A 27441-nucleotide genomic window follows, 5' to 3' on the forward strand; every position below is an offset into this window, starting at 1 on the left:
AGGCCAGGGGGAAAGGGCCGAGGAGGTCCAAACCCCATTGTGCGAACGGCCATGCGCAGTCGATGGGGGTGAGCGGGACCGCGGGCTGTTGGGGTATGCGGGCATGTTCTTGACACGAGCTGCACCGTTGCGCGTGGGTCTTCGCGTCCCAGCGCATGGTCGGCCAGTAGTAGCCTTGGCGAAGTATTTTGTATGCCAGGGTCCGCCCGCCAACGTGTTCCCCACAGATCCCCTCATGGACCTCAGCCAGGACTGTCTGAGCTTCGTCGGGTTCCAAGCATCGTAGGAGGGGGTATGAAAAAGATCGCTTGTAGAGCCGTTCGCCCACCTCGGGATACCACGCATGCATGCGACGCAGGTGCCGAGCCAACGCTTCGTCGGGTGGAAGAGTTCCGTCCCGTTTGAAGCGTAGCAATTCTTGTATCCAAAGAGGTAGGCACGTCACTCGAGGTCGCCACTGTGATTTCGATGGCGCGGGCAGGTGGCTCCTCAATCTCGGGCCGGACTTCGGAGGCTGGCTTCGATGCCAGTTTAGCTAGCGTGTCGGCACGCTCGTTTTCTCCCCTTGGGACGTTAGATAATGTAAAATGAGGGAACTTGGCGGCTAGGTTCTTTACCTGTGCCAGGTACTTCGCCATGGTCGGGTCACGAGCCTCGTATCCTCCGCCGAGTTGCTCGGCTACTAGTTGAGAGCCGGTGAGGACGCGGATGGCGATCACTGTTAGAACCCTTGCAGATTCTAAACTTGGGGTTGATCTCTTTAGGGGATTGGCCTCCTTGGAACTCTATAGGGGTTCCTCCCTCCAAGTTGCTGCTCAAAGGCTGCAGAAAAGATTCATCTATTGCTTAAGAAAAGAGAAGGAATACATGGCTATTTATAGGGCTTCTAAACCCTAACTCCTAATAGGACTCCTACTTAAGACTCTTACTTCTAACCAACTCCTAATAGGACTCCTACTCAAGACTCCTATTCCCTTACAACTCCTAATTCTTCTCTAAGAAAAAACCTCCTACATGAATGCCCTTGTCAATTAGGACTCTCCTAGCTAGAGTCCTAATAGAATGTCCCTCTCAATTAGGACTCTCCTAGCTAGAGTCCTAACAGTTTTACATGAATGTCCCTCTCAATTAGGACTCTCCAAGCTAAAGTCCTAACAGACCCGCCCTCTTCAAATCAGCCTTGTCCTCGAGGCTGATGATTCTTGAATTCTGGGAATTTGATCTTCAAGTCGTCATAGTTCTCCCGAGTGGCATCTTCTGTTAGTAGGTTTGCCCACTATATTAGCAATTCAGTAGTGGATCGTCGTCGTCGAGTCACGATCCGTCGATCAATAATGGCACTTGGCTGAGTCTGAAGTTCTCCTTGGGTAGTCATATTTGGTGGGTGGCTTTAGGCTGTCTCCAAGCACCTATTTACAACTTCCGTCTGGCCGTCGGTTTGTGGGTGATATGCCATACACATTTTCAATTTAGTACCCTGCATATGGAATAACTTTGTCCAAAATCGGCTCGTGAAGATGCAAATAGAATTTATCATAAGCATAATGCGTCCCTTATAGTGTAATTCTTTTGAGTCCCAATTATAATGAGCCACGGAGCTTGGTGCTTCCTCCAATTTTTTTTTTTTTTTTTTTTCTTACTAGTCTCTGAATTTTTCTGCCATTCCATCTTAATATCCTCAAGGAAGTTGCTAGTTGGAAGTAAAACGACCAAAAATTCAGCTTGCTCAGGTAGTTGCGAAAGCGCATCTGCAACAACATTCTCTTTCCACATTTTGTAAGTTATTTCATAATCAAATCCAAGAAGTTTTGTTACCCATTTTTGCTGCTGGGGGGAAGATATCTTCTGCTCCAAGAGATATTTTAGGCTTTTATGGTCGGTCTTGATTTGAAAGTATCACCTGATCAAGTACAATCTCCACCTCGTTGCTGCGCGTATAATGGCGAGCATCTCCTTATCATATGTTGACATATTTTGATAGGAGGGAGATAATGCCTTGCTAGTGTATGCGAGTGGTCGACCATCTTGTATGAGAATGGCTCCAATTCTGACTCCAGATGTGTCGGCCTCAATAATGAAGGGTCGGTTGAAATCTGGTAGTGTTAGCACCGGCGTCGTCGTCATGGCTGCCTTAAGTTTGTCGAAGGCAACGGAGGCTCTATCCAACCATTGGAAGACATCTTTTTCTAGTAAGGAAGTAAGTGGTGCACTGATCTTTCCATAGTTTTTCACGAACTTGCGGTAGTAGCCTGTTAAACCCAGAAAGCCATATAGCAATTTTATGTTTCTCAAGGTCGACCAGTTTTGCATTGCTCCAATTTTGAAGGGGTCCACTGCCACACCTTCCTCTGATATGATATGCCCAAGATATTCAACCTTTTATTGAAGAAAGCAAAAATTCGTGGTTGTTGTGTGTTCAAAAGGTGGTTTTCCATATGTCTTCTTCGCATGCTCGTATTTGATGATACCCGGATCAAAGGTCCAGCTTTGTAAAGATTTGTGCTCCTTTTCATCTAGCAATTCATCTACTATTGGAATAAAGTATTTGTCCTTGATGATTATGCCATTGAGAGCTCGGTAATCAACACATATTCGCCTTGTTCCGTCCTTCTTGCGTATAAGTAGCACCGGCGAAGAGTAGAGGTTGCAACATGGCCGAATAACTCCTGTTTCGAGCATTTCTTTTATAATCCTTTCTATTTCATCCTTCTGGAGATGTGGATACTGATATGGTTGAGCATTTGCTGAAGATTTCCCTGGAAGAATCATTATACAATGATCATGCCGACGGGTAAGAGGTAGGTTGCGCGGTTCGTCAAATATATTTGAAAATTCAGCAAGCAAAGGAAGTAGATTTGGATCTTCAAATTCTGTTGGCTCTCCCTTAGTTTGCTGCTCAAGTTGTACCAAAAAGCCGCTGCATGCTTTATGCAAAACATTCTCCATTTGTTGTGTGCAAATCGTTGTTATGTCGCCCCCACGTTTCCCGTGCAATGTCACCTATTTCTCCTTGCTGTAAAATTTCATAATTAGTTTCATAAAATTCCAAGAAATATCACCTAATGTCGTCAACCATTTAATTCTGAGCATTGCCTCATGATTGTTAAGAGGGAGAAGGAAGAAATCTGCAATTATCTCTTGGTCCTACAGCAATAGTTTCTCCTGCAAGCGCCTATGATCACAATTCCAAATCCGTCCGTCGGTGACCTTAACATCAAACCTGCAGCGATTCTCGATAGGTAATGGTATCCGAACATCAATCTTACTATTTAGGAAGTTAGTAGTACTGCCCGTGTCGATGAGAACAGTGATTGGTTGTTGTTTGAGAAGGCCTCCAATTTTCATCGTTTGTGGGTTTGAGTAGTTAGCTAGTGTATGTACCGTAACTTTGGTCGGTTGTGGCTCTTCTTCTGCATCTTCTTCTTTATGTTCAAGGCTCTCTTTTGGATGTTCAATGACTTCTATCGGTTCAATCATAAGAAGTCCCCCTTTACGACAGCGATGCTCACGGCTCCACGGCTCGTCACAATGCCAACATAACCCCTTCGCAAATCGCTCCCGAAGCTCTTCTCTTGTTAACCTCTTTGGTGTAGGGACTTGGTCGACAGTAGGGGGGGCTAAGGGCTTCAATATTACTGGTTGAGGAGAGACCCTAATCCTCCGAGCTTCATGGTTCAATTGCTCCTCTTGATGTCGTGCGAAAGAGATGGCTGCCACAAGCGTATATGGTTGTCGCGCTTTAACTTCTCCTCGAATCTCCGACTTCAAGCCCTCAATGAAGGTCCTCAATAGCTGTTTTTGAGACCAATCATGAGTTTGATCAGATAACCTTTCAAACCTGGTTTGGTACTCCTGAATGGTGGAGGTTTGTTGGATCTTTACTAGTTGTTCGTCAATATTCTCGTAATCGGTTGGTCTAAAGCGAATCAGCAGTCCTTCTTTGAATTGTCACCATGAAAGGACTCCATAAGTATGTTCAAACCAGTCAAACCACTGTATAGCATCCCCTTCAAGATGTATAGCTGCAATTTTCACCATAGATACATCCGCGGTTTTGTGGTACCGAAAATATCGCTCCGCGCGCGAGATCCAACCAATCGGGTCTCCTTCTTCCCATCTAGGGAAGTCCACTCTCATGCATGGATAGTTGGGGTTGGTCATAGAGCCTACCCTCCCTTGGAAGTCATCTCTTCGGGTTTGGTGTGATTGGGCAAAGCTCTCTCCTTGATATGATTTCTTCGGGCTTAGTGGTCGGCCCAATCTGAGTTCGGCAAAGAGCGTCCGAATCTTATCCTCCATTCGCGCCTCTAAGGCTTCGAATTTAGCATTGATTGCCTCCTTAGATGCCATAGTATATGGCCCCAAATCAATGATGTTAAGATCTCTCTTTTGCTGTTGGGTTAAAGGCATGTATAGGTTGAGAGAAGTGATGGTCGAAAGTGTTGGTGGATTGGTGGATATAGGCTACGGTTTAGGCTTATTTTGTGGCTGTTTTGGGTGCAGTTTGAGGGTGTGGTTTGGTAGAGTTTTAGGGCTGTGGATGAAAGTTTTGGATCTGTGATAGATGGTAGCAAAGGTTTGACAGAAATCCGTGGAAGTTGCAGCAAGTATGTGCTGTCTTGTAAGAGTAGAATTGTTGTCGAATAAACAACGGTTTCTCGACGTAATTTCCACCAAAAACTTGAGAAAATTGAGGAGGGAATTGATAGCAAAATCACAGTTTATATGACAGCAAGGATATATAATTTAATCAAGAAAATTTCGGCAGTATAACAGCAAGGAAATTGGTACAAGTTGCAATTGCAGAATTATCGTCGAAAAATTTCAGCGGGTTACGATGAAAATTTGCAGCAACATAAAATCATTTTTAGAGATGAATTTCTTAATAGATCAATCTTAGATGGAAGCCAAGATGATCTATGAAGTGTATAAGAAATTTCATTCAAAAAAGATTGCAAATAGATGGGTTAAGGCAACGATATGCAGCTGAAATTTTCTGCAGCATAGATTTTCAAGTGCAGCAGATTGGACATAAAAGATCAGTAGTTTATATTGAGAATTTTTTGATGAAACCAAAGGGAAATCTACTGTTAGGAAGTATCAAAGATGTCATAAAAATTTCGTAGAAATTTGAATAGAAAAAGCAAAGTAGCAAGATCAAACAGATGGTGCTATGTGGCTTGAATTCTGCAATTCAAGTGCAGCAGATTGAACATAAAAGATCAGTAGTTTATATTGAGAATTTTTCGATGAAACCAAAGGGAAATCCACTGTTAAGAAGTGTCAAAGATGTCATAAAAATTTCGTAGAAATTTGGATAAAAAAAGCACAGTAGCAAGATCAAACAGATGGTGCTATGCGGCTGGAATTCTGCAATGTATCTTTCGTCATAGAGATGAAAACTTTGTGACGAAAAGTTTATGCAGCAATATAGGAACGATTTTTTTTTTTTGGATTTTTGAATAAGGATAACTAAATTGCAGCAGCAGTAAGGTAGGAAACCAGAACCTGTTGCAATTCATAGGGAGATCAAAGGATGATCCGCGGTGGTGGAGATGATGACGGAATTCGGTGACGATCTTTTAAGCAATTGTGGGAATTGCTTTGGATGGTTGTAGAGGGTTTATGGATGGCTGTGGAAGGGCAGCGAGAAGCCAAGAATGCTGCTCTGATACCAAGTGTTAGAACCCTTGCAGATTCTAAACTTGGGGTTGATCTCTTTAGGGGATCGGCCTCCTTGAAACTCTATAGGGGTTCCTCCCTCCAAGTTGCTGCTCAAAGGCTGCAGAAAAGATTCATCTATTGCTTAAGAAAAGAGAAGGAATACATGGCTATTTATAGGGCTTCTAAACCCTAACTCCTAATAGGACTCCTACTTAAGACTCTTACTTCTAACCAACTCCTAATAGGACTCCTACTCAAGACTCCTATTCCCTTACAACTCCTAATTCTTCTCTAAGAAAAAACCTCTTATATGAATGCCCCTGTCAATTAGGACTCTCCTAGCTAGAGTCCTAATAGAATGTCCCTCTCAATTAGGACTCTCCTAGCTAGAGTCCTAATAGTTTTACATGAATGTCCCTCTCAATTAGGACTCTCCAAGCTAGAGTCCTAACAATCACCTGCATCTCGAGGGCCAGCCTAAGTCCTACTAGGAGCGCCTCGTATTCTGCCTCATTGTTGGTGGCCTTGAACCCGAAGTGGAGGGAATGCTCGAACGTCCGCCCGTCGGGAGCTTGCAGCACCAGCCCCGCGCCGACGCCCTTTGAGTTGGCCGATCCGTCGACGTGCCGGACCCAGGCCTCGGGAGGTTTTTGGAGACCTTCGTCCTCGATCTGGGTTAGTTCTGCGATGAAGTCGGCCACGGATTGGGCCTTGATGGCGGGCCTAGGCGCGTATTGTATGTCATTCTCGCCGAGCTCCACCGCCCATTTGAGAAGACGTCCTGCAACATCAAATTTGAACAGAATTTGCCGAAGCGGTTGGTCAGTAATGACCTTCACCGGATGAGCCTGGAAGCATGGACATAGCTTCCGTGCAGATAGCACGAGCGCAAGCGCCAGCTTCTCGATTGGTGGGTATCGTTCCTCGGGCCCGTTCTGGACGTGGCTGACATAGTAGACTGGAAGTTGCTCGCCAGAATTTTCCTTGACCAGGACGGAGCTGACTGCGTGCTGGGAGGCAGCCAGGTAGATGCTTAGCTTCTCCCCCGGAGAGACTGATGCGAGTCGGGGAAGGTCGGCCAAGTGCCGCTTCACTTGGTTGAGGGCTTCTTCGCATTCCCTCGTCCACTAGAAATTTTTCGTATTCTTCAATGCTCTGAAGAAGGGGAGGCAGCGATCACCTGATCGGGCAAGAAAATGGGACATAGCGACAAGCCTCCCATTAAGGCGTTGTAGGTCTTTGATCATCCGAGGCGACTGCATATTGATTATCGCCTGGACTTTCTCCGGGTTGGCGTCGATTCCTCTTTCGTGTATGATGAATCCGAGGAACTTTCCCGACGTAACGCCGAAGGCGCACTTCACGGGGTTAAGCCTCATGCCATATCTGCGCAGCGTGGCGAACGCCTCGGCCAGATCAGCCAGGTGGGCCCCCGCCTCTTGGCTTTTGACGATCATGTCGTCGACGTAGACTTCCATGTTCCGCCCGATCTGGTGGGCGAACATCTTGTTTACTGTTCTCTGGTATGTAGCCCTGGCGTTCTTTAATCCGAAGGGCATGACATTGTAGAAGTAGGCCCCTCGATCGGTGAGGAAGGCCGTGTGCTCTCGGTCTTCGGGTTCCATTTTGATCTGATTGTATCCCGAGAAGGCATCCATGAACGAGAGGCGGGCGTGTCCTGCCGTGGCGTCGACCAACTGGTCGACTTTTGGAAGGGGGTAGCAATCCTTCGGGCATGCATTGTTGAGACAGGTGTAATCAACGCACATCCTCCATCTTCCATTAGCTTTCTTGACGAGGACTACATTGGATAACCATTGTGGGTACCTGGCTTCTTCTATGAAGTCCGCCGCCAGAAGTCGGCCCACTTCTTCCCGTATAGCCAACTGCCGATCAGGGGCCTGCCGTCTAGGTTTTTGTTTTACCGGGCGGGCGTCGGGTGAAATGTTGAGGTGGTGCTGCGCTACCCCCGGGTCGACGCCCGTCATGTTCGAGGGCGACCAAGCGAAGACGTCGGTGTTCTTCTGTAGGAGGCCGACGAGCTCTCTTCGTTCTTGTTCGGGTAGCTCCGACCCGATCCTAACCATCTGCTCAGGCCGACCTTCTTGCAACGGCACGTCCACAGTGGACCCTCTCGGCTCAAGATGGGAGGCTGGCTTCTTCGCCTCTCGGGGGTCCGCCAATGGTGGTTCGGCCCTGGCCCTCTTGTGTAGCGAGACGGCAGTCAGGTAGCAGCGCCTGGATTCTCGAGTACTTCCTACGACCTCTCCTGTCCTGGCATGGGTCAGGAACTTCACCGTTTGGTAGTAGGTCGAGACGACAGCTCTGATTTTGTTGAGGGTCGGCCGGCTGAGGATGGCGTTATATGCAGCGGGGAGGTCGATTACCAGGAAGGTGGTCATCACCGTCTTTGACTTCGGCGGTGCTCCTAGGGTCAATGGTAAAGTGATCGCCCCCAGCGGTGAGATTGAATCACCGGTGAATATGGTGAGTGCCGAGAGGATTGGCTTCATGCTATCTCCGGGCAAGCCGAGCTTTTGGAAGGCGTCGAAGTAGAGTATGTCGGCCGAGCTCCCGGTATCGACCATGATCCTTCTTACTTGCGCATTCACTATTCTGGCCGATATCACGAGCGCGTCGTCGTGCTCGGCTTGTTGGGGCACCTGGGCCGGGAAGGTGTCGTTGGGCTCGGGCCCATGCTTGGGAGCTTCGGCCAGAGCGGCTCTAGCGTACTCCTTTCTTCCGGTCATGGAATCCCCACCAGATGCAGGGCCGCCCGTTATTACGTCGATGTGTCATTCGATGGGACCCTTCGGGCGTGGTGAAGGCTCACTGTTCGGCCGGAAGTACTGACCGAGGTGTCCCCTACGAATGAGCTCCTCGATCTACCTCTTTAGCTCCCGACACTGTTCGGTGTCGTGCCCATGTTGCATGTGGAAGCGACAGTACTTTGACTGGTCCGCCAGCGCCCGTGGATTCCTCATCGGGTAAGGTTCTTTGAGCAGTCCCTTTTCCCTTATGTGGAGGAATATTTTCGTCTGGGATGAGTTCAAGGCCGGGAGAGGGGGCCTCGATGTCGGCGGGTCGGATCTATCCAACCTGCGCCGAGATGCAGCGGGTTGCTACGGTTGGGGCGGCTCCGCCTTGACCCTCTTGTGCTCCTCGTGCCTCCCAGCCATCCAGGTCTCCGCGGCAACGAACTGGCTCACCCGCTGGAGCATCTCGGGCACCGTCGTGGGGGGCCACTCCACCAGAGACCAGAATAACCTGGAGGGCCGCAGGCCTATCATGAACGCCTGCATCAATAGAGAAGGGTGAGCGTCTGAGAGTCCTCGGATCTTCGTCGTAAAACGATTTACGAAGTGGGAGAGGGGCTCGTCCTCCCTTTAGTGGAGTCCGAGGAGCAACGCCACGGACGACTTCGAACGGGCATAGGCCAAGAAATTGAGCTCGAAATCTCGAGCGACCTGGTCGAAGGAAGAGACGGTCCCTATCTTCAGGCCGCTATACCATGCGCGGGCTGGTCCCCTTAGGGTCGTCGGGAACGCCCTGCACATCAAGGCATCAGAAGTCCCATACAGCACCATTTGGGTGCGAAAAATGGCCACGTGATCCGCGGGGCCAGCGGCATCATCGTAGGCGTCGAGGGATGGGAGCCGGAAGTGTGGTGGAATCACTTGATCCTGTATTTCGGGTGCGAATGGTGATCCTTGGTATCCGTCTGCCCCGAGCTCCCCCTTTGACCTGCGAACCTCCTGCTGTACTTCGTCGAGGCGTCGATTGAAGAGGCGCAACTGGGCTCGCAGGGCGTTCGTCGAGTCCGCGGGCGGTACTTCAGGCTCTGGGCGGCTCGACATGTCTTTCGCCTCTCGGTCTACGAGCTGGGTCGTTCGGTTTCGAGGCGAGACCGGGGGCTCGGGGAGCGGCACATGCGTCTGGACTTGAGGCTCACGCTGTTGCAAAGGCTGGGTTACCTGCGGGGGCGTCGGCTGGGAGACGAGCGGGATGATAGTCTACATCACGCCCGCCAGCGCTCGGACTTGGTAAGCAAGATCGTGGAAGGCTTCGGGCGAAACGGGTGAGGGGCCAACGGGGATGTCGGGTGGCGACAAGCCCAGGTCATTGAACAGCCGCCAATAGCGCTCCGATGTCATGGAAGGGCGCTCGTCACGGGGTCCATCCCGGAGGGGATGTTCTTCTGGGGTGTTGACCTGGCGCAATCCCATGGCTGTGGGTTCGCCAGAGTAGATCTGTTGATTGTTTGACATTCGGGCCATCCTTCTAGCGCCAAAATGTTGTGGGAAACAATTGTATGCCGTGGCCTCGGGGCCGACACGGCTTGGTTCGGGTCCGAATGCGCGGGGATCCGGCGTGGCGCTCCTCAGTATAGCCGGGGTGGCCTGTCACGGCGGTCCGAATGGGGGGTGGCGCGGGGGTGAAGTCTTACTGCTTCTTCGGGGAGGTGCGACCTCACCTTCATTCCTGCACACAGGTCGGGTCGGAAGCTCGGCCCGACCCCTCCGACGATCAAGTTATCGATGTGGAGAGGGTTTTGGAGGGAGAGATGCCTCCATGCCAGTGTTGGGTGTCTGTCCTGTTGGGAAATCATAGGGGGCGACATCATATGCGCAGCGGAAGAACAAGAAAACAAAATCCCCGATTCCCAAAAAGATGTTCGTCGTCGTGCGAAGATTGGTGCGCAAAAATCCGCAAAACACAAAACTGCGTATAGAGATTGTGTTACCTAGGGAGATCGTATATCCCTGTTTCCTTGCAGATCCTTAGGAGAGGGTGAAGGAGGTCAAGCGTCCTCCTCTCTAGCGGTGATCCACACAGCAGGGTTGCGACGATGCTCCTCAAAACTCCAGGCCTTCTCTGAGGTGGAGAGGGAGAGGAGAATAGGAAGGGCAAGCAAAGACTCTAGCCTATGAGGCTGTGAATCCCTCCTATTTATAGAGATCCCGTGTCAAAACCCTAATGGGTCCTTTCCCTAGTGGGTATTGGATCTGCATCCAATAAGACAAGGGCTCCGTCGGATATCTCATATCCGAACCTCTACTCATCGCAATGCCTACCATATGTGTGTGACCCTCTAGGCCCAATATCGAGCTGGCCGTGAGTCATACCTGTCAGAACTCCTTCTAACTAAGTGAATTATTATCTCTGTAATAATTCACTCGACTCATCGACTACGGAAGTACTAGGCCACTACGCCGTAGTCCCCAGACGATACAGGGGAATCCAATCCATTGGACCTGTCTGTCCTCAGTTACCATGTACCTATAGTCCCTCATCCATCTAATATCCCAGAGACCGTATATCGAGCATGGTGCTGTCAGACTCATACGGTTTCTACTCGAGTCTCGCTCTAATCGGATTCTCCCGGAGAACTCTTTCTCTCTCAACCCGAATGACCCTGGCCAGAGATTTGTCTGAGCAAGAACACATGGGATATTCCTCTCATGATACCGAGAGTGGATGATCCTCTATCGACACTCAATAGCCCTCGTAAGGTCGACTACCACTCCCAATGACCAGCTGTACTAGATCTCGGAACAGCCAAACCTATAAGTCTGGTATCAAAGAGTGGAGCACTCATACAGGACATCCTTGGTGTCTCAAGTCTAAGAACCAGATACACCACTAGGACTACGGAATCGTTGTCTGACAATAAGGCATCATCAACCATCCAGCATTCCGTAAGCGGATCAATCAGTGAACTCATTCTCCAATGAGCACCTGTACTGTATCCCTAGTGTCCCTACACGAGCAGCTATGAGACCAGCTGCATCCATCATATGGACGGGTATACAGCACACCAGTCTATCCGGTTATCACGATGTCCCTCTCGAGTAACCTATGACCGGGATTATTTAGGATATGTGTTTAAAGGTGAATCGATCTCATTATCGTGATCTCATCACGATCCGATTCCCATTGCACAAATCCAAGGACATCACAATATATATGCATTTATGCAATAGTTATAAAGTGATATACGCCAAAATATAATAAGCAAAAAGATTCTGTATCAAGTCACACGTGCCATCACTCACGTGATTGGCTTGCTGGGCACTTATGACTAGTAATCTCCCACTTGACCTAAAGCCAATCACCTATGTGTCTGATCCCCATCAGACCCCTGTGACGCTCAAAGACAATCTGAGACAATGGCTTTGTTAGTGGATCTGCAATGTTATCTTCGGATGGAACTCTTTCCACTGCTACATCTCCTCGGGTTACGATCTCTCTTATAAGCTGGAACCTCCTCAGAACACTTCTGATGAGACCCGGGTTCCCTTATTTGAGTAATCACCCTATAGTTGTCGCAATATAAGGAAGTCGACTTGTCGCTATCTGTATCGACTCCCAAATCTGTGATGAACTTCTTCACCCAGACTCCCTCCTTTGCTGCATCTGATGCAGCAATGTACTCCGCCTCTGTGGTCGAGTCAGCAGTGGTATCTTGCTTGGAACTCTTCCAGCACACTGCTCCTCCATTCAAGGTGTACACATACCCTGAATTCGACTTGCTATCATTGACATCAGACTGAAAACTTGAGTCAGTGTAGCCTTCAACCTTAAGGCTATTACCTCCATATACTAGTAAAAGATCCTTAGTCCTTCTCAAGTACTTAAGGATACACTTTACTGCTTTCCAGTGCTCCAAGCCTGGATCCGCCTGATACCTGCTCGTGACACTCAGAGCATGCGCTATATCAGGCTTAGTACATAGCATGGCATACATGATAGACCCTATTGCTGAGGCATAAGGTATCATATCCATATTTGTCCTTTCTTCTGGAGTCTTTGGGGACATACTCGTAGAAAGCGATATCCCATGTCTCATCGGTATGAGACCTCTCTTGGAATTTTCCATGCCAAACCTTTTGACAATGGTTTCTATGTACCTGGACTGGGACAAGCCAAGCATCCTCTTGGATCTATCTCTATAGATTCTAATCCCCAAGATATAGGATGCTTCCCCTAAGTCCTTTATGGAGAAGTGTCTAGATAACCAAGTCTTTACTGTGGATAGCATTCCTACGTCATTCCCAATGATGAGGATGTCATCCATATATAACACCAAAAAGGTGATAGCGCTCCCACTTACCTTCCTGTATACACAAGGCTCATCTTCGTTCTTAACGAAGTCATAAGATCTGATTGCCTCATCAAATCTTATGTTCCAACTTCGGGAAGCTTGCTTTAGTCCATAAATGGATCTAAGCAACCTACACACCTTATCTGGGCAGTTCTTGGACACGAATCCCTCAGGTTGCATCATATACACCTCCTCCTCCAGGTTCCCGTTGAGGAATGCGGTTTTCACATCCATCTGCCAGATCTCATAATCATAGTGTGCTGCAATAGCCAATAGAATTCTGATGGATTTTAGCATTGCTACGGGTGAGAAAGTTTCGTCGTAGTCAACACCTTGCCTTTGACGATACCCCTTAGCCACTAGCCTTGCTTTATAGGTCTCTACCTTTCCATCTACTCCGATCTTTTTCTTAAAGATCCACTTGCAACCGATGGGTACAATACCTTCGGGTGCATCAACTAGGTTCCAAACCTTATTGGAGTACATAGAATCCATCTCAGAATTCATGGCTTCTTTCCACTTCCCGGAGTCTATACTCATAATAGCCTCCTCGTAGGTCTGAGGATCAATATCCTCTACATCCTCTGCTCTAATATGTCCCACATATCTCTCAGGAGGATGGGATACTCTATCAGACCTGCGTAAAGTTGAAACTTGTGTATTAGATACCTGAACAGACTCGGGCTGTAGAGTGGTGCTTGAGCTTGGTTCTCCAACCTCGCTCAATTCTATCATTCTCCCACTGTCTCCGTCAAGAATGTGTTCCTTCTCAAGGAACACTGCTCTCTTAGCTACAAAGACCTTTTGGTCCTCGAGATGATAGAAGTAATACCCACAAGTTTCCTTGGGGTATCCCACAAATTTACATCGCCCTGTCCTTGATTCTAACTTATCGGGGTTGTGTCTTTTAACATGGGCAGAGCAGCCCCAAATCTTAACTACTTTAAGATCAGGCTTCTTCCCTTTCCATATCTCATATGGTGTAGACACCACCGACTTAGTTGGAACTCTGTTCAGAAGGTAAGCTGCGGTTTCTAGGGCATATCCCCAGAATGAGATGGGTAGGTCAACGAAACTCATCATGGACCGTACCATATCTAATAATGTACGATTTCTCCTTTCAGAGACACCATTGAGCTGAGGTGTATAAGGAGGTGTCCATTGGGATAATATCCCATGGTCCTTGAGGAAGTGAGTAAACTCTGTACTTAAGTACTCACCTCCTCGATCTGATCGAAGAGTTTTGATACTCTTTCCAGTCTGGTTCTCCACCTCATTCTTATACTCTCTGAATTTCTCAAAGGCCTCCGACTTGTACTTCATTAAGTACACATATCCATACCTTGAGAAATCATCAGTAAATGTAATGAAGTAGGAGTAACCTCCAATGGCATGAGTTGACATGGGTCCACATACATCACTATGTATGAGTTCCAACAACTCATTGGCTCTCTCTCCAGTTCTACTAAATGGAGATTTGGTCAGTTTTCCACGAATGCAAGGCTCAAAGTTGCATATGACACATAGTCGAATGGATCTAGATATCCATCATTTAGCAACTTTTGAATCCTTCTTTCATGGATGTGACCTAGCCTACAATGCCACAGGTATGCACTGTTCAACTCATCTCGTTTCCTTTTGGACACATTTATATTCATGATATGTGGAGTGGTGTCTAACATAAATAAACCATTATGCAATGTTCCTTTCGTGATGATCTTATCATCTAATAATATCGAACAACCATTGTTCTCAAAAACAAATTTATATCCACTAACTATTAAACATGAAATGGAGATAATGTTTTTGATAATAGAAGGAACAAAATAACATGCATCTAATGCAATAAAAGCTCCACTAGGCAGATGTAGGGCGACCTCGCTAACAGCTAATACAGCAACTTTTGCTCCATTACCCATCTTGAGGTCCATCTCGCCTCTCTCTAGTCTCCTAGGCCTTGCCAGAACCTGCAACGAATTACATATATGATAAGCACTACCGGTATCTAATACCCATGTGTTATCATAAGAGTCTGACAAATGGAGACTGATCATGAATGTACCTGAAGCTTCATCAAGCTTTTGTTTCGCCCTTTCTGCAAGGTACTCTTTGCAGTTTCTCTTCCAGTGCCCATCTTTACCACAGTGGAAGCACTGGCCTTTGTCCTTTGTTGGGTCTTTCTTAGCAACCTTTGCTTTACCTTGTTTGCCCTTGCCCTTTCCCTTCTTAAGGGACCTTTCTGCTTTCCTTTTCTTTCTGATCTCACCAGTGTAGAGAACTGGCTTCTCTTTCTTAATAGTACTCTCTGCCTCCCTCAACATATTGAGGAGCTCTGGGAGAGTCACCTCAAGCTTGTTCATATTAAAGTTCATTATGAACTGTGAAAAGGAATCTGGTAGGGACTGAAGCACAATGTCCACACACAAGTTATCCTCTAGGACCATTCCTAGACCTGTGAGTTTCTCTATCCACTCAATCATCTTTAGGACATGGTTCTGAACCGGTGTCCCCTCAGTCATCCTAGCGCGGAAAAGGCTCTTGGATATCTCATATCGTTGAGTCCTTCCCTGTTCCTCAAACAATTTACGGACATGTAGGAGAATGGATCTGGCATCCATCTTTTCATGTTGTCTCTGTAACTCTGGAGTCATAGAGCCCAACATATAGCACTGAGCAAGAGTGGAGTCATCAATGTACTTCACGTAGCGAGCGATCTCATCCTCGCTTGCCCCTTCTTCGGGCGTAGGCATCACTGTATCAAGGACGTACACGATTTTCTCCGCTGTGAGAACAATTCTCAAGTTACGGAGCCAATCCGTATAATTTGGACCAGTGAGGCGGTTGACATCAAGTATGCCACGTAAGGGATTTGAAAGCGACATTTTCTGAAAATAAAGATGTAGCAAAAATGAATAACATGCAGATTTTGCAAGAAATAAACTATCAAGATATGGACTTCTATCTTAATATGCTCCCACTATTTTACTAACGAGTCACGCGACACCCTCAGCACGTGAAACGGAAGTCTCCGGCAGACTTCTAGTGGGGATCAGGATCCAATCAGCGTCTTAGTGTAACCTCGAGGGACTCGACCAATCACACTAAGCCTAAAAGGTAGACAACTCTTGCCGATCACAACTCCTTGTGATTCCCGTCCTGTTCGGCCTCTGAATCACCATGGCCTCGAGGGACTCGACCAACCATGATGCTCGGTTAAGTCAACACCTTCGTTACAAGATGAGTCTGATTTGATGATATACCCTCGAGGGACTCGACCAAGCATATTATGCCCTCAGGTCACCGGTGACATCTCTATGTCGTAAGCAAGATAGCGAATCGCGATATAGGTGAGTCTCGAGGGACTCGACCAACTCAACCTACACCGGGATTCGGTTCCTACTCATAACGATGGAAGGCCACGTGGGTCAATCTAATTGCCTCACGTTTACCGACTTAATATTATCGAGAGATGTTTCTATGATTTGGTCTCCTAATATGACATGTCACACATATACATATTTAATATATATCTACATCGCATGCAAATATATATACATATCTAGTATGTGTATAAGCAATCACACCAGATGATCATGGACCACAACCTAATATGATTAGGCCCGAGCTAGTAGGCCTAATCACTCACATCAAGATCTATGTGTGCAACGGTGCATCTCCATGCCTTGTGATCGTCCATCTCGTCCTCGTTGGTTCCGTCGACATCTTGATGCATCTTCATGCATCACGATCGTCCGTCTCGTGGGTCCCGCTATGGCTTCCACGCTCCCGCTGCGCCTCCTCATGTGATTACAACTTAATCATAGGCACGCAGGCCCGACAATAAACGAGAAATATAATGGAGGTTCGCAGACCTCAATAATAATAATCACAAGTACACACATCACACGGTCCATGATCATCCGTCCACTCATCATACATCACATGTATAAATAATCATCATCATGTAGGACTACTAGATAATAATAAAAATAATAATCAACTAAACCTTTTAATTAATTAATATTTTCTGAAATCAGGGATATATAGGGAATTTCTCAATTCCTAAGGGTATTTTCGTAATTTGGACAAAAGACAGAAACTGGAATTTCGCAAATTCTGAGGGGCAAAATTGTCTTTTTCCCAGAAAACCCTAATTCCCTCTTTCTGCTGCCGCTGCCGCCGCCGCCACCCTGCTGGCGGCGGCCTGTGCGGCGGGGCGAGGGCGCTGCCCTCGCCTGCAGGCGGCACGCCCGCTGGCGGCGATGCCGCTGCGGGTGGGCGCCCTCTTCGGGCGCCGCTGCCTCCGCAGGCGGTGCTGTCCCGCCGGGCGGCCGCCCCTGTGGGGGGGGGTTTCGCCCGCGGGAGCAGCGGCGGCAGGCGTCGCGCGTCGCTGCCCTGCGGCGGCAGGCGTCGCGCGTCGCTGCCCTGCGGCGGCAGGCGCCGCTTCCTTTCGGCGGTAGGCGCCGCTGCCCTGCGGCGCCTCTGCCCGTGGGTTGCCAGCCCCGCCGGCAGCAAGCCTGCTGCAAGCAGGCCGCCGGCCGGCTGCTGCAGGCACAGCGCTTGCGCATGCGCCGGCGCTGTGCTGCCTGGCTGCGGCTGCGGCTGCCGCTGCAGGTGGCTGCAGGCATGCAGATCGAGGGCAGCAACTGTTGTTGCCCTTCCTTGCTTTTGCGTCAACGATTTTGACGTCAAAATTCTTCCTAAACACAATACACGCAGTTCAAAACCAATCATTCGCACGAACAACCTGGCTCTGATACCACTGTTGGGAAATCATAGGGGGCGACATCATATGCGCAGCGGAAGAACAAGAAAACAAAATCCCCGATTCCCAAAAAGATGTTCGTCGTCGTGCGAAGATTGGTGCGCAAAAATCCGCAAAACACAAAACTGCGTATAGAGATTGTGTTACCTAGGGAGATCGTATATCCCTGTTTCCTTGCAGATCCTTAGGAGAGGGTGAAGGAGGTCAAGCGTCCTCCTCTCTAGCGGTGATCCACACAGCAGGGTTGCGACGATGCTCCTCAAAACTCCAGGCCTTCTCTGAGGTGGAGAGGGAGAGGAGAATAGGAAGGGCAAGCAAAGACTCTAGCCTATGAGGCTGTGAATCCCTCCTATTTATAGAGATCCCGTGTCAAAACCCTAATGGGTCCTTTCCCTAGTGGGTATTGGATCTGCATCCAATAAGACAAGGGCTCCGTCGGATATCTCATATCCGAACCTCTACTCATCGCAATGCCTACCATATGTGTGTGACCCTCTAGGCCCAATATCGAGCTGGCCGTGAGTCATACCTGTCAGAACTCCTTCTAACTAAGTGAATTATTATCTCTGTAATAATTCACTCGACTCATCGACTACGGAAGTACTAGGCCACTACGCCGTAGTCCCCAGACGATACAGGGGAATCCAATCCATTGGACCTGTCTGTCCTCAGTTACCATGTACCTATAGTCCCTCATCCATCTAATATCCCAGAGACCGTATATCGAGCATGGTGCTGTCAGACTCATACGGTTTCTACTCGAGTCTCGCTCTAATCGGATTCTCCCGGAGAACTCTTTCTCTCTCAACCCGAATGACCCTGGCCAGAGATTTGTCTGAGCAAGAACACATGGGATATTCCTCTCATGATACCGAGAGTGGATGATCCTCTATCGACACTCAATAGCCCTCGTAAGGTCGACTACCACTCCCAATGACCAGCTGTACTAGATCTCGGAACAGCCAAACCTATAAGTCTGGTATCAAAGAGTGGAGCACTCATACAGGACATCCTTGGTGTCTCAAGTCTAAGAACCAGATACACCACTAGGACTACGGAATCGTTGTCTGACAATAAGGGCACTAGGACACCTGGTATCAGAGCAACGTTCTTGGCATCTCGCTGCCCTTCCACAGCCATCCATCAACCCTCCACAACCGCCCAAAGCAATTCCCACAATTGCTTAAAAGATCATCACCGAATTCCGCCATCATCTCCACCACCGCGGATCATCCTTTGATTTCCCCGTGAATTGCAACAGGTTCTGGTTTCCTACCTTACTGCTGCTGCAATTTAGTTATCCTTATTCGAAAATCCAAAAAAAAAATTGTTCCTATATTGCTGCATAAACTTTTCGTCACAAAGTTTTCATCTCTACGATGAAAGATACATTGCAAAATTCCAGCCGCATAGCACCATCTGTTTGATCTTGCTACTATGCTTTTTCTATCCAAATTTCTACAAAATTTTTATGACATCTTTAACACTTCCTAACAGTGGATTTCCCTTTGGTTTCATCAAAAAATTCTCAATATAAACTGCTGATCTTTTATGTCCAATCTGCTACACTTGAATTACAGAATTCAAGCCGCATAGCACCATTTGTTTGATCTTGCTACTATGCTTTTTCTATCCAAATTTCTACGAAATTTTTATGACATCTTTGACACTTCCTAACAGTGGATTTCCCTTTAGTTTTATCGAAAAATTCTCAATATAAACTACTGATCTTTTATGTCCAATCTGTTGCACTTGAAAATCTATGCTGCAGAAAATTTCAGTCGCATATTGTTGCCTTAACCCATCTATTTGCAATCTTTTTTTAATGAAATTTCTTATACACTTTATAGATCATCTTAGCTTCCATCTAAGATTGATTTATTAAGAAATTCATCTCAAAAAATGATTTTGGGTTGCTGCAAATTTTCGTCGTTACCCGCTGAAATTTCTCGATGACAATTCTGCAAGCGCAACTTGCACCAATTTCCTTGCTGTTATACTGCAGAAATTTTCTTAATTAAATTAGATATCCTTGCTGTCATATAAACTGTGATTTTTCTATCAATTTCCTCCTCAATTCTCTCAAGTTTTTGTTGGAAATTACGTCAAGAAACCGTTGTTTCTTCGACGACAATTCTACTCTTACAAGACAGCACATACTTGCTGCAACTTCCACTGATTTCTATCAAACCTTTGCTACCATCTACCATAGATCCAAAACATTCATCCATAGCCCTAAAACTCCACTAAACCACACTCTCAAATTGCACCCAAAACAGCCACAAAACAAGCCTAAATCGTAGCCTACATCCATCGATCCACCAATCCTTTCGACCATGCCTTTAACCTAATAACAAAAGAGAGATCTTAACATCATAGATTTGGAGGCATATATTATGGCATCTAAGGAGTTAATCAATGCTAAATTCGAAGCCTTGGAGGCGCGAATGGAGGATAAGATTCGGATGCTCTTTACCGAACTCAGATTGGGCCGACCACTAAGCCCGAAGAAATCATATCAAGGAGAGAGCTTTGCCCAATCACACTAAGCCCGAAGAGATGACTTCCAAGGGAGGGGATGCTATATGACTGACCCCAACTATCCATGCATGAGAGTGGACTTCCCTAGATGGGAAGAAGGAGACCCGATTGGTTGGATCTCGCGTGCGGAGCGATATTTTTGGTACCACAAAACCGCGGATGTATCTATGGTGAAAATTGCAGCTATACATCTTGAAGGGGATGCTATACAGTGGTTTGACTGGTTTGAACATACTTATGGAGTCCTTTCATGGTGACAATTCAAAGAAGGACTGCTGATTCGCTTCAGACCAACCGATTACGAGAATATTGACGAACAACTAGCAAAGATCCGACAAACCTCCACCATTCAAGAGTACCAAACCAGGTTTGAAAGGTTATCTAATCAAACTCATGATTGGTCTCAAAAACAGCTATTGAGGACCTTCATTGAGGGCTTGAAGTCGGAGATCCGAGGAGAAGTTAAAGCGCGACAACCGTATACGCTTATGGCAGCCATCTCTTTCGCACGACATCAAGAGGAGCAATTGAACCATGAAGCTCGGAGGACTAGGGTCGCTCCTCAACCAGTAATATTGAAGCCCTCAGCCCCCCCTACTATCGACCAAGTCCCTACACCAAAGAGGTTAACAAGAGAAGAGTTTCGGGAGCGATATGCGAAGGGGTTATGTTGGCATTGTGATGAGCCGTGGAGCCGTGAGCATCGCTATAGTAAAGGGGGACTTCTTATGATTGAACCGATAGAAGAAGAGGTCATTGAACATCCATAAGAGAGCCTTGAACATGATGAAGAAGATGCAGAAGAAGAGCCACAACCGATCGAAGTTACGGTACAAACACTAGCTGGCTACTCAAACCCGCAAACGATGAAAGTTGGAGGCCTTCTCAAACAACAACCGATCACTGTTCTCATCGACACGGGCAGCACTAATATCTTCCTAAACAGTAAGGTTGCTGTCCATATGAACTTACCTATTGAGAATTGCAGCAAGTTTGTCGCTAAGGTCGCCAACGGATGGATTTTGAAGTGTGATCATAGGTGTCCGTAGGTGAAACTATTGCTGCAGGACCAAGAGATAATTGCAGATTTCTTCCTTCTCCCTCTTAACAATCATGAGGCCATGCTTAGAATTAAATGGTTGATGACATTAGGTAATGTTTCCTGGAATTTTATGAAACTAATTATGAAATTTTACAGTAAGGAGAAACAGGTGACATTGCATTGGAAACGTGAGGGCGACATAACAACAATTTGCACACAACAAATGGAGAAGGTTTTGCATAAAGCATGCAGCAGTTTTTTGGTACAACTTGAGTAGCAAACTAGGGGAGAGCCAATAGAATTTGAAGATCCAAATCTACTTCCTTTGCTTGCTGAATTTTCAAATATATTTGACGAACCGCGCAACCTACCTCTTACCCGTCGGCATGATCATTGTATGATGATTATTCCAGGCAAATCTTCAGCAAATGCTCAGCCATATCGGTATCCACATCTCCAAAAGGATGAAATAGAAAGGATTATAAAAGAGATGCTTGAAACAGGAGTTATTCGGCCAAGTTACAACCTCTACTCTTCACCGGTGCTTCTTGTACGCAAGAAGGACGGAACATAGCGAATATGCATTGATTATCGAGCTCTCAATGGCATAACCATCAAGAACAAATACCTTATTCCAATAGCAGATGAATTGCTAGATGAAAGTGAGCATAAATCTTCGCAAAGCCAGACCTTCGATCCGGGTATTATCAAATACGAGTGTATGAAGAAGTCATACCGAAAACCGCCTTTCGAACACACAACGGCCACTACGAATTTTTACTTTCTTCAACAAAAGGTGAAATATCTTGGGAATATCATATCAGAGGAAGGTGTGACGGTGGACCCCTTCAAAATTGAAGCAATGTAAAACTGGCCTATCTCGAGGAACATAAAATTGCTACATGGCTTTTTGGGTTTAATAGGCTACTATCGTAAGTTCATGAAAAACTATAGAAAGATCAGTACACCACTTACTTCCTTACTGGAAAAAGATGTCTTTCAATGGTCGGACAGAGCCTCCACCGCCTTCGACAAACTTAAGGCAGCCATAACGACGACGCCGGCGCTAACACTACCAGATTTCAACCAACCCTTCGTTATTAAGGCCGACGCATCTGGAGTCAGAATTGGAGTCATTCTCATGCAAGATGGTCGACCACTCATATACACTAGCAAGGCATTATCTCCCTCCCATCAAAATAAGTCAACATATGATAAGGAGATGCTCGCCATTGTGCGCGCAGCAACGAGGTGGAGACCCTACTTGATTGGTCGACGATTTCAAATTAAAACCGACCATAAAAGCCTCAAGTACTTTTTGGAGCGAAAGATATTATCCCCTGAGCAGCAAAAATGGGTAACAAAACTTCTTGGATTTGATTATGAAATAACTTACAAAAGGTGGAAAGAGAATGTTGTTGTAGATACGCTTTCGCAACTACCTAAGCAAGCTGAATTTTCGATCGTTTTACTTCCAACCAACGACTTCCTTGAGGATATTAAGATGGAATGGCAGGAAGATTCGGAGACCAGTAAGAAAAAAAAAAATTAGAGGAAGCACCAAGCTCCGTGGCTCATTACAATCGGGACTCAAAAGAATTATGCTATAAGGGACGCATTGTGCTTGTGACAAATTCTACTTGCATCTTCTAGAGCAGATTTTGGATAAAGTTATTTCATATGCAGGGTACTAAATTGAAAAGGAGTATGACATATCACCCATAAACCAACAACTAGACGGAAGTTTTAAATAGGTGCTTGGAGACAGCCCAAAGCCACCCACCAAATATGACTACCCAAAGAGAACTCCAAACCCAGCCAAGTGCCATTATTGATCGACGGATCGTGACTTGACGATGACGACCCACTAATGAAGTGCTAATACAGTGGGCGAACCTACCAATAGAAGATGCCGCTTGGGAGAACTATGACGACTTGAAGATCAAATTCCCAGAATTCACGAATCATCAGCCTCGAGGACAAGGCTGATTTGAAGAGGGCGGGTCTATTAGGACTCTAGCTTGGAGAGTCCTACTTGAGAGGGGCATTCATGTAAAACTGTTAGGACTCTAGCTAGGAGAGTCCTAATTGAGAGGGACATTCTGTTAGGACTCTAGCTAGGAGAGTCCTAATTGAGAGGGGCATTCATGTAGGATGTTTTTTCTTATAGAAGAATTAGGAGTTGTAAGGGAATACGAGTCTTGAGTAGGAGTCCTATTACGAGTTGGTTAGAAGTAAGAGTCTTAAGTAGGAGTCCTATTAGGAGTTAGGGTTTAGAAGCCCTATAAATAGCCATGTATTCCTTCTCTTTTGATAAGCAATAGATGAATCTTTTCTGCAGCCTTTGAGCAGCAACTTGGAGGGAGGAACCCCTATAGAGTTCCAAGGAGGCCGATCCCCTAAAGAAATCAACCCCAAGTTTAGAATCTGCAAGGGTTCTATCATTATTACAGGAGATTTGTGGAGGGATTTTCTCGAATTTCTCAACCTCTTACTAAACTCACTAAAAAGAATATGAAATTTGTATGGGATTATGATTGTGAGCAAAGTTTTCAAGAGTTAAAAAGAAGATTGACTAGTGCTCCTATTCTCACTATTCCAAGTGGTAGTGAAGGATTTGTAGTTTATACCGATGCTTCAAGAAAGGGCTTTGGATGTGTTTTGATGCTGGAACGGAGAGTGATTGTTATGCTTCTAGAAAACTAAAAGGTTATGAACTGAATTATCTAACTCATGATTTGGAGTTGGCAACAATTGTTTTTGCTCTAATGATTTGGAGACATTATTTGTCTGGGCAATAATTTGAAATCTTCACTGATCACAAGAGTTTAAAATATATTTCTACTCAGAAAGAGTTAAACATGAGATAGCAAAGATGGATAGAACTTCTAAAGGATTATGATTATGCCATCCGTTATCACCCAGGCAGAGCCAATGTTGTAGCTAATGCACTTACTAGAAAATCTACAAATTTTATGGCTAGTCTGGTCGTGAAGCAATGGAAGATATTAGAAGAAAATTTTGATTTGAATGGTATGAGGAATGAGCAAGACTCAATAATATTGATGGCCTCTATTCGAATGCAATCTGATCTTACTCAACAAATTAAGGAAAGACAATTACGAGATCCACGTTTAATCTACTTGAGGAATGAAGTAGAAAGGAAATTGAAGCTAAAATTTCAAGTTTCAAAGGTGTTGAATCTCGTATTTTGATGATGAAACCAATTGATAATTATGTTTATATTTTAATCTGCATTTTGAGTGACGCAGGATGCATCGATCAGGATAAGACAATTAAAGTAGAAAAAATCATGTTGGCCCGGAGGAACATGTCAGAAGATTGGACATCAGGCCGGTGGATTGGTCGACGTATCGATAGAAGGCTTCCGGCCGTGGACTCGGGCATCAAGCCAAGAAGAGCGGGTATTATGCCAAGGATATCAGAGTTGTAGAGTCAACTAGCCGATTGGACAATAGGCCGCAGGAGAGGACGATGTGCCAAAGAATCGAACAAAGGGTTGAGGGACCAATGACATGCTGGACAACTTGGTTAATTGCTTAGGATTAATTGTCTCGATCAAAGTTTTGTTTTACATATGCAGGATTAACTACGATGGAATTAAGACATGCAGCAGGAGTTGCGCCCGAGTCAAGACTATGATCACGTTAGGAGTTCGAGAGTTCAACATAAATTCGGACAATCGTTGGAGGTTCTACGGGAACAAATCCGAGAAGTCTAAGAGCTTGCCAAAGAAGCTCGTCGGAACTCGCCAAGTGGATCGTCGCAAGTCTAGGAGTTTGCCGGAAGTCCGCCAGAGCATCGCCGAAGGTTCATCGGATGTTCATCGAAAGTTTGTCGGAATCTCGCCGGAAGAAGCGATTGACGCACCGAAGCAAGTTGCAATAAATGTCTTAAGAAATATCATAGTTAGTATGTAGATTAAGTTATGAATGGGAGATGATCCCATTAACTTAATTTAGGGGCAATTGGGCCCTTGATAGACCCAAATTGGGCCGAATGGATCTACCCATTTGGACTAGAATTCCTGCTAGGCGGTGGCACCGCCAGGGTTGGTGGTGGCACCGCCCAGGAGATGGTCTCCCAGTAAAGTTGGGCGGTGCAACCGCCCCAGTCAAGCGGTGGCACCGCCTGGGCTAAGTCTCCGAGCGAGACCGGGTGATGCAACCGCCCTTGTCAAGTGGTGGCACCGCCCAGAGGCTCAGTCACTAGCTGCCAAGCAGTTGTACCACCCCAGTCAGGAGGTAGTACCGCCAGGACCTCGGAAATCCGGTAGGTGACATTTTTGAGCTCCAAATTCAAACCAGTTTGGGGCCTATATATCCCCCACCCTTTCCTGCATGAAAGGGCAACCAAAAGGCACCAAAAATCCAATCTTACTCTGTGATTTTTAGAGCTCAAAAGTATTATAAAGGCTAGAAGTTCTCCTCCCTCTTTTCTTCTAAGTTTTGATCTTTCAAGAGAGGAGAGAAAATTATGTAAGGGTTGTCTCCTAAGCCCGCCAAAAGGAGTGAAACTGTAAAAGGGTGATTGGCCTTCACCTATTGAAGGAAGGCCTCTAGTAGACACCGGTGACCTCATTGGAGGAGGAAGCCAAAAGTGGATGTATGTCACGTTTGACCGAACCACTCTAAAATCTTGTTTGCAATTACATTATGTTCTTTATCTTAACTGCAAAATGCCTTCCTTACTTTACTTCAAATATGTTTCTGTAAGCTTTCAAAGTTATTATCTGCACGAAATGACTTTTACGTCAGAATCGGATTTCAACGTACGAACGCAGTTTTAAATGTCGAAAGTTTCCCGCTGCACTAATTCACCCCCCCCCCCCCCTCTTAATGCTCTTGATCCGAACAATTGGTATCAGAGCCTAGTATTTCTCATTTCGGATTTATACCCGAGAGAAATGGCTCTTCATGGCTTTCAAGAGGGTTTATCGGTTGTTCGTCCACCGTTGTTTAACGGATTGGACTACACTTATTGGAAAACTTAAATGAGAGTTTTCTTGATTTCTATGAATTTGGATTTATGGAATATTGTTGAAAACGATTTTCAACTTCCCTCTAAACTGATAATGATTGGTCGGATTTGGAGAAGAAGTATTTTTCTTTAAACGTAAAGGCTATGAATGCCTTATTTTACGCTTTGGACAAAAATGAGTTCAATCGGATTGTTACGTACGAAACGGCTTTTGATATTTGGCAAACACTTGAAATCACATACGAGGGAACTAGTAGAGTCCAAGACTTGAAAGTTAACATTCTCTTGTATGATTTTGAGCTTTTTCGAATGCAACCAAGTGAGACTATAGGCGATATGTACACCCGTTTCATGGATATCGTCAATAATCTAAGAGTTCTTGGTAAATCTTTTTCGTATTTTGATCTCGTAAGCAAGATCTTAAGATCCCTTCCAAAAAGGTGGGATCCTAAAATAACCGTAATACAAGAGATAAAAAAATTAAATGATTTTCCACTAGAATATTTTGAACCCGATGAGCACTTGAACCACCTTCCAAAGAATAGGAAGGATTTGGAACTCCGGACAAATGAATACCACTTGAGCGATGACTCAAGTGATGAGGACAATGATGAACTTGAACTTCGAATACTAAATCTTAATAAGTTTATTAAATAAAAATATAAAATAAATAATGAACTTGAACGGAGGAAGAGGCCAAAGAAGAGGAAGGCAACCAAGGATGAATCAAGAACTTCCAACGGTGAAATGGCGAATTGGGCTTTGATGGGCTTCGACTACAAGGTAAGTAACTCAACTCTCTTGAATTATTTTGAAATTACTTGAAGTTTTTCATGAGTGCTTAATTTAGATAGTAGGAATAGGAAATAAAAAATTATTTTTTAAAAATTATATCATGTTTTTCTTTTTAGCATCTTTGAAAAATTAAAAATTTGATCATGAAAAGTATATTGCTAAGGTTTCATGCATGTTATGTTTTGAAATGTTGAATGATGCATGCAACATTAAGGATGATAATTATATGATATGTGATAATGCTTAGGATTAATCCACACATGTGTATCTTGATGATTTTATGTCATGCATGAGTTTTTGAAGTAAATGTTGATTTGAAACTCTCGTTTTAGATTAACATGTTTTTGGTCTAATCATTTTTATGATGAATTAAGATGACATTCTCATGACATATTAAGATGACATAGTGCATGTACATCTATGTATGAATTTCTTGATAATCTTTTGATGATAGATGTGATATCATAATGTGTTTGGTCTTGACGGTTTCATGACGAAACTTATGTTTCGATTTTAAATGATGATACA

General features: G+C 45.6%; 1 protein-coding gene across 1 annotated transcript; it reads right to left on the bottom strand.

Annotated features, from left to right (window-relative positions):
* Positions 1-242: 242 nt before the first annotated feature.
* On the bottom strand, positions 243-8414 carry LOC135680310 (uncharacterized). The gene is made up of 3 exons (XM_065194192.1): positions 6876-8414; positions 6123-6791; positions 243-785 (listed from the first exon to the last, which is right to left on the bottom strand). Exons 1-3 carry the CDS (start codon positions 8412-8414, stop codon positions 243-245), a joined length of 2751 nt encoding a protein of 916 aa, XP_065050264.1.
* Positions 8415-27441: the final 19027 nt, after the last annotated feature.

This window comes from Musa acuminata, chromosome BXJ1-8 (assembly GCF_036884655.1).
Source record: "Musa acuminata AAA Group cultivar baxijiao chromosome BXJ1-8, Cavendish_Baxijiao_AAA, whole genome shotgun sequence".
NCBI classification, from domain to species: domain Eukaryota; kingdom Viridiplantae; phylum Streptophyta; class Magnoliopsida; order Zingiberales; family Musaceae; genus Musa; species Musa acuminata.

What these genes read in the sequence shown, in the direction of transcription:
- LOC135680310 (XM_065194192.1), bottom strand. Translation starts at nt 8,414, where the DNA reads ATGACCGGAAGAAAGGAGTACGCTAGAGCCGCTCTGGCCGAAGCTCCC. An exon ending in AACGCCTTAATGGGAGGCTT is followed by an intron (nt 6,792 to 6,875) that starts GTCGCTATGTCC and finishes AAAAATTTCTAG; the next exon opens with TGGACGAGGGAATGCGAAGA. An exon ending in GGCTGGCCCTCGAGATGCAG is followed by an intron (nt 786 to 6,122) that starts GTGATTGTTAGG and finishes GAACCCCTATAG; the next exon opens with AGTTCCAAGGAGGCCAATCC.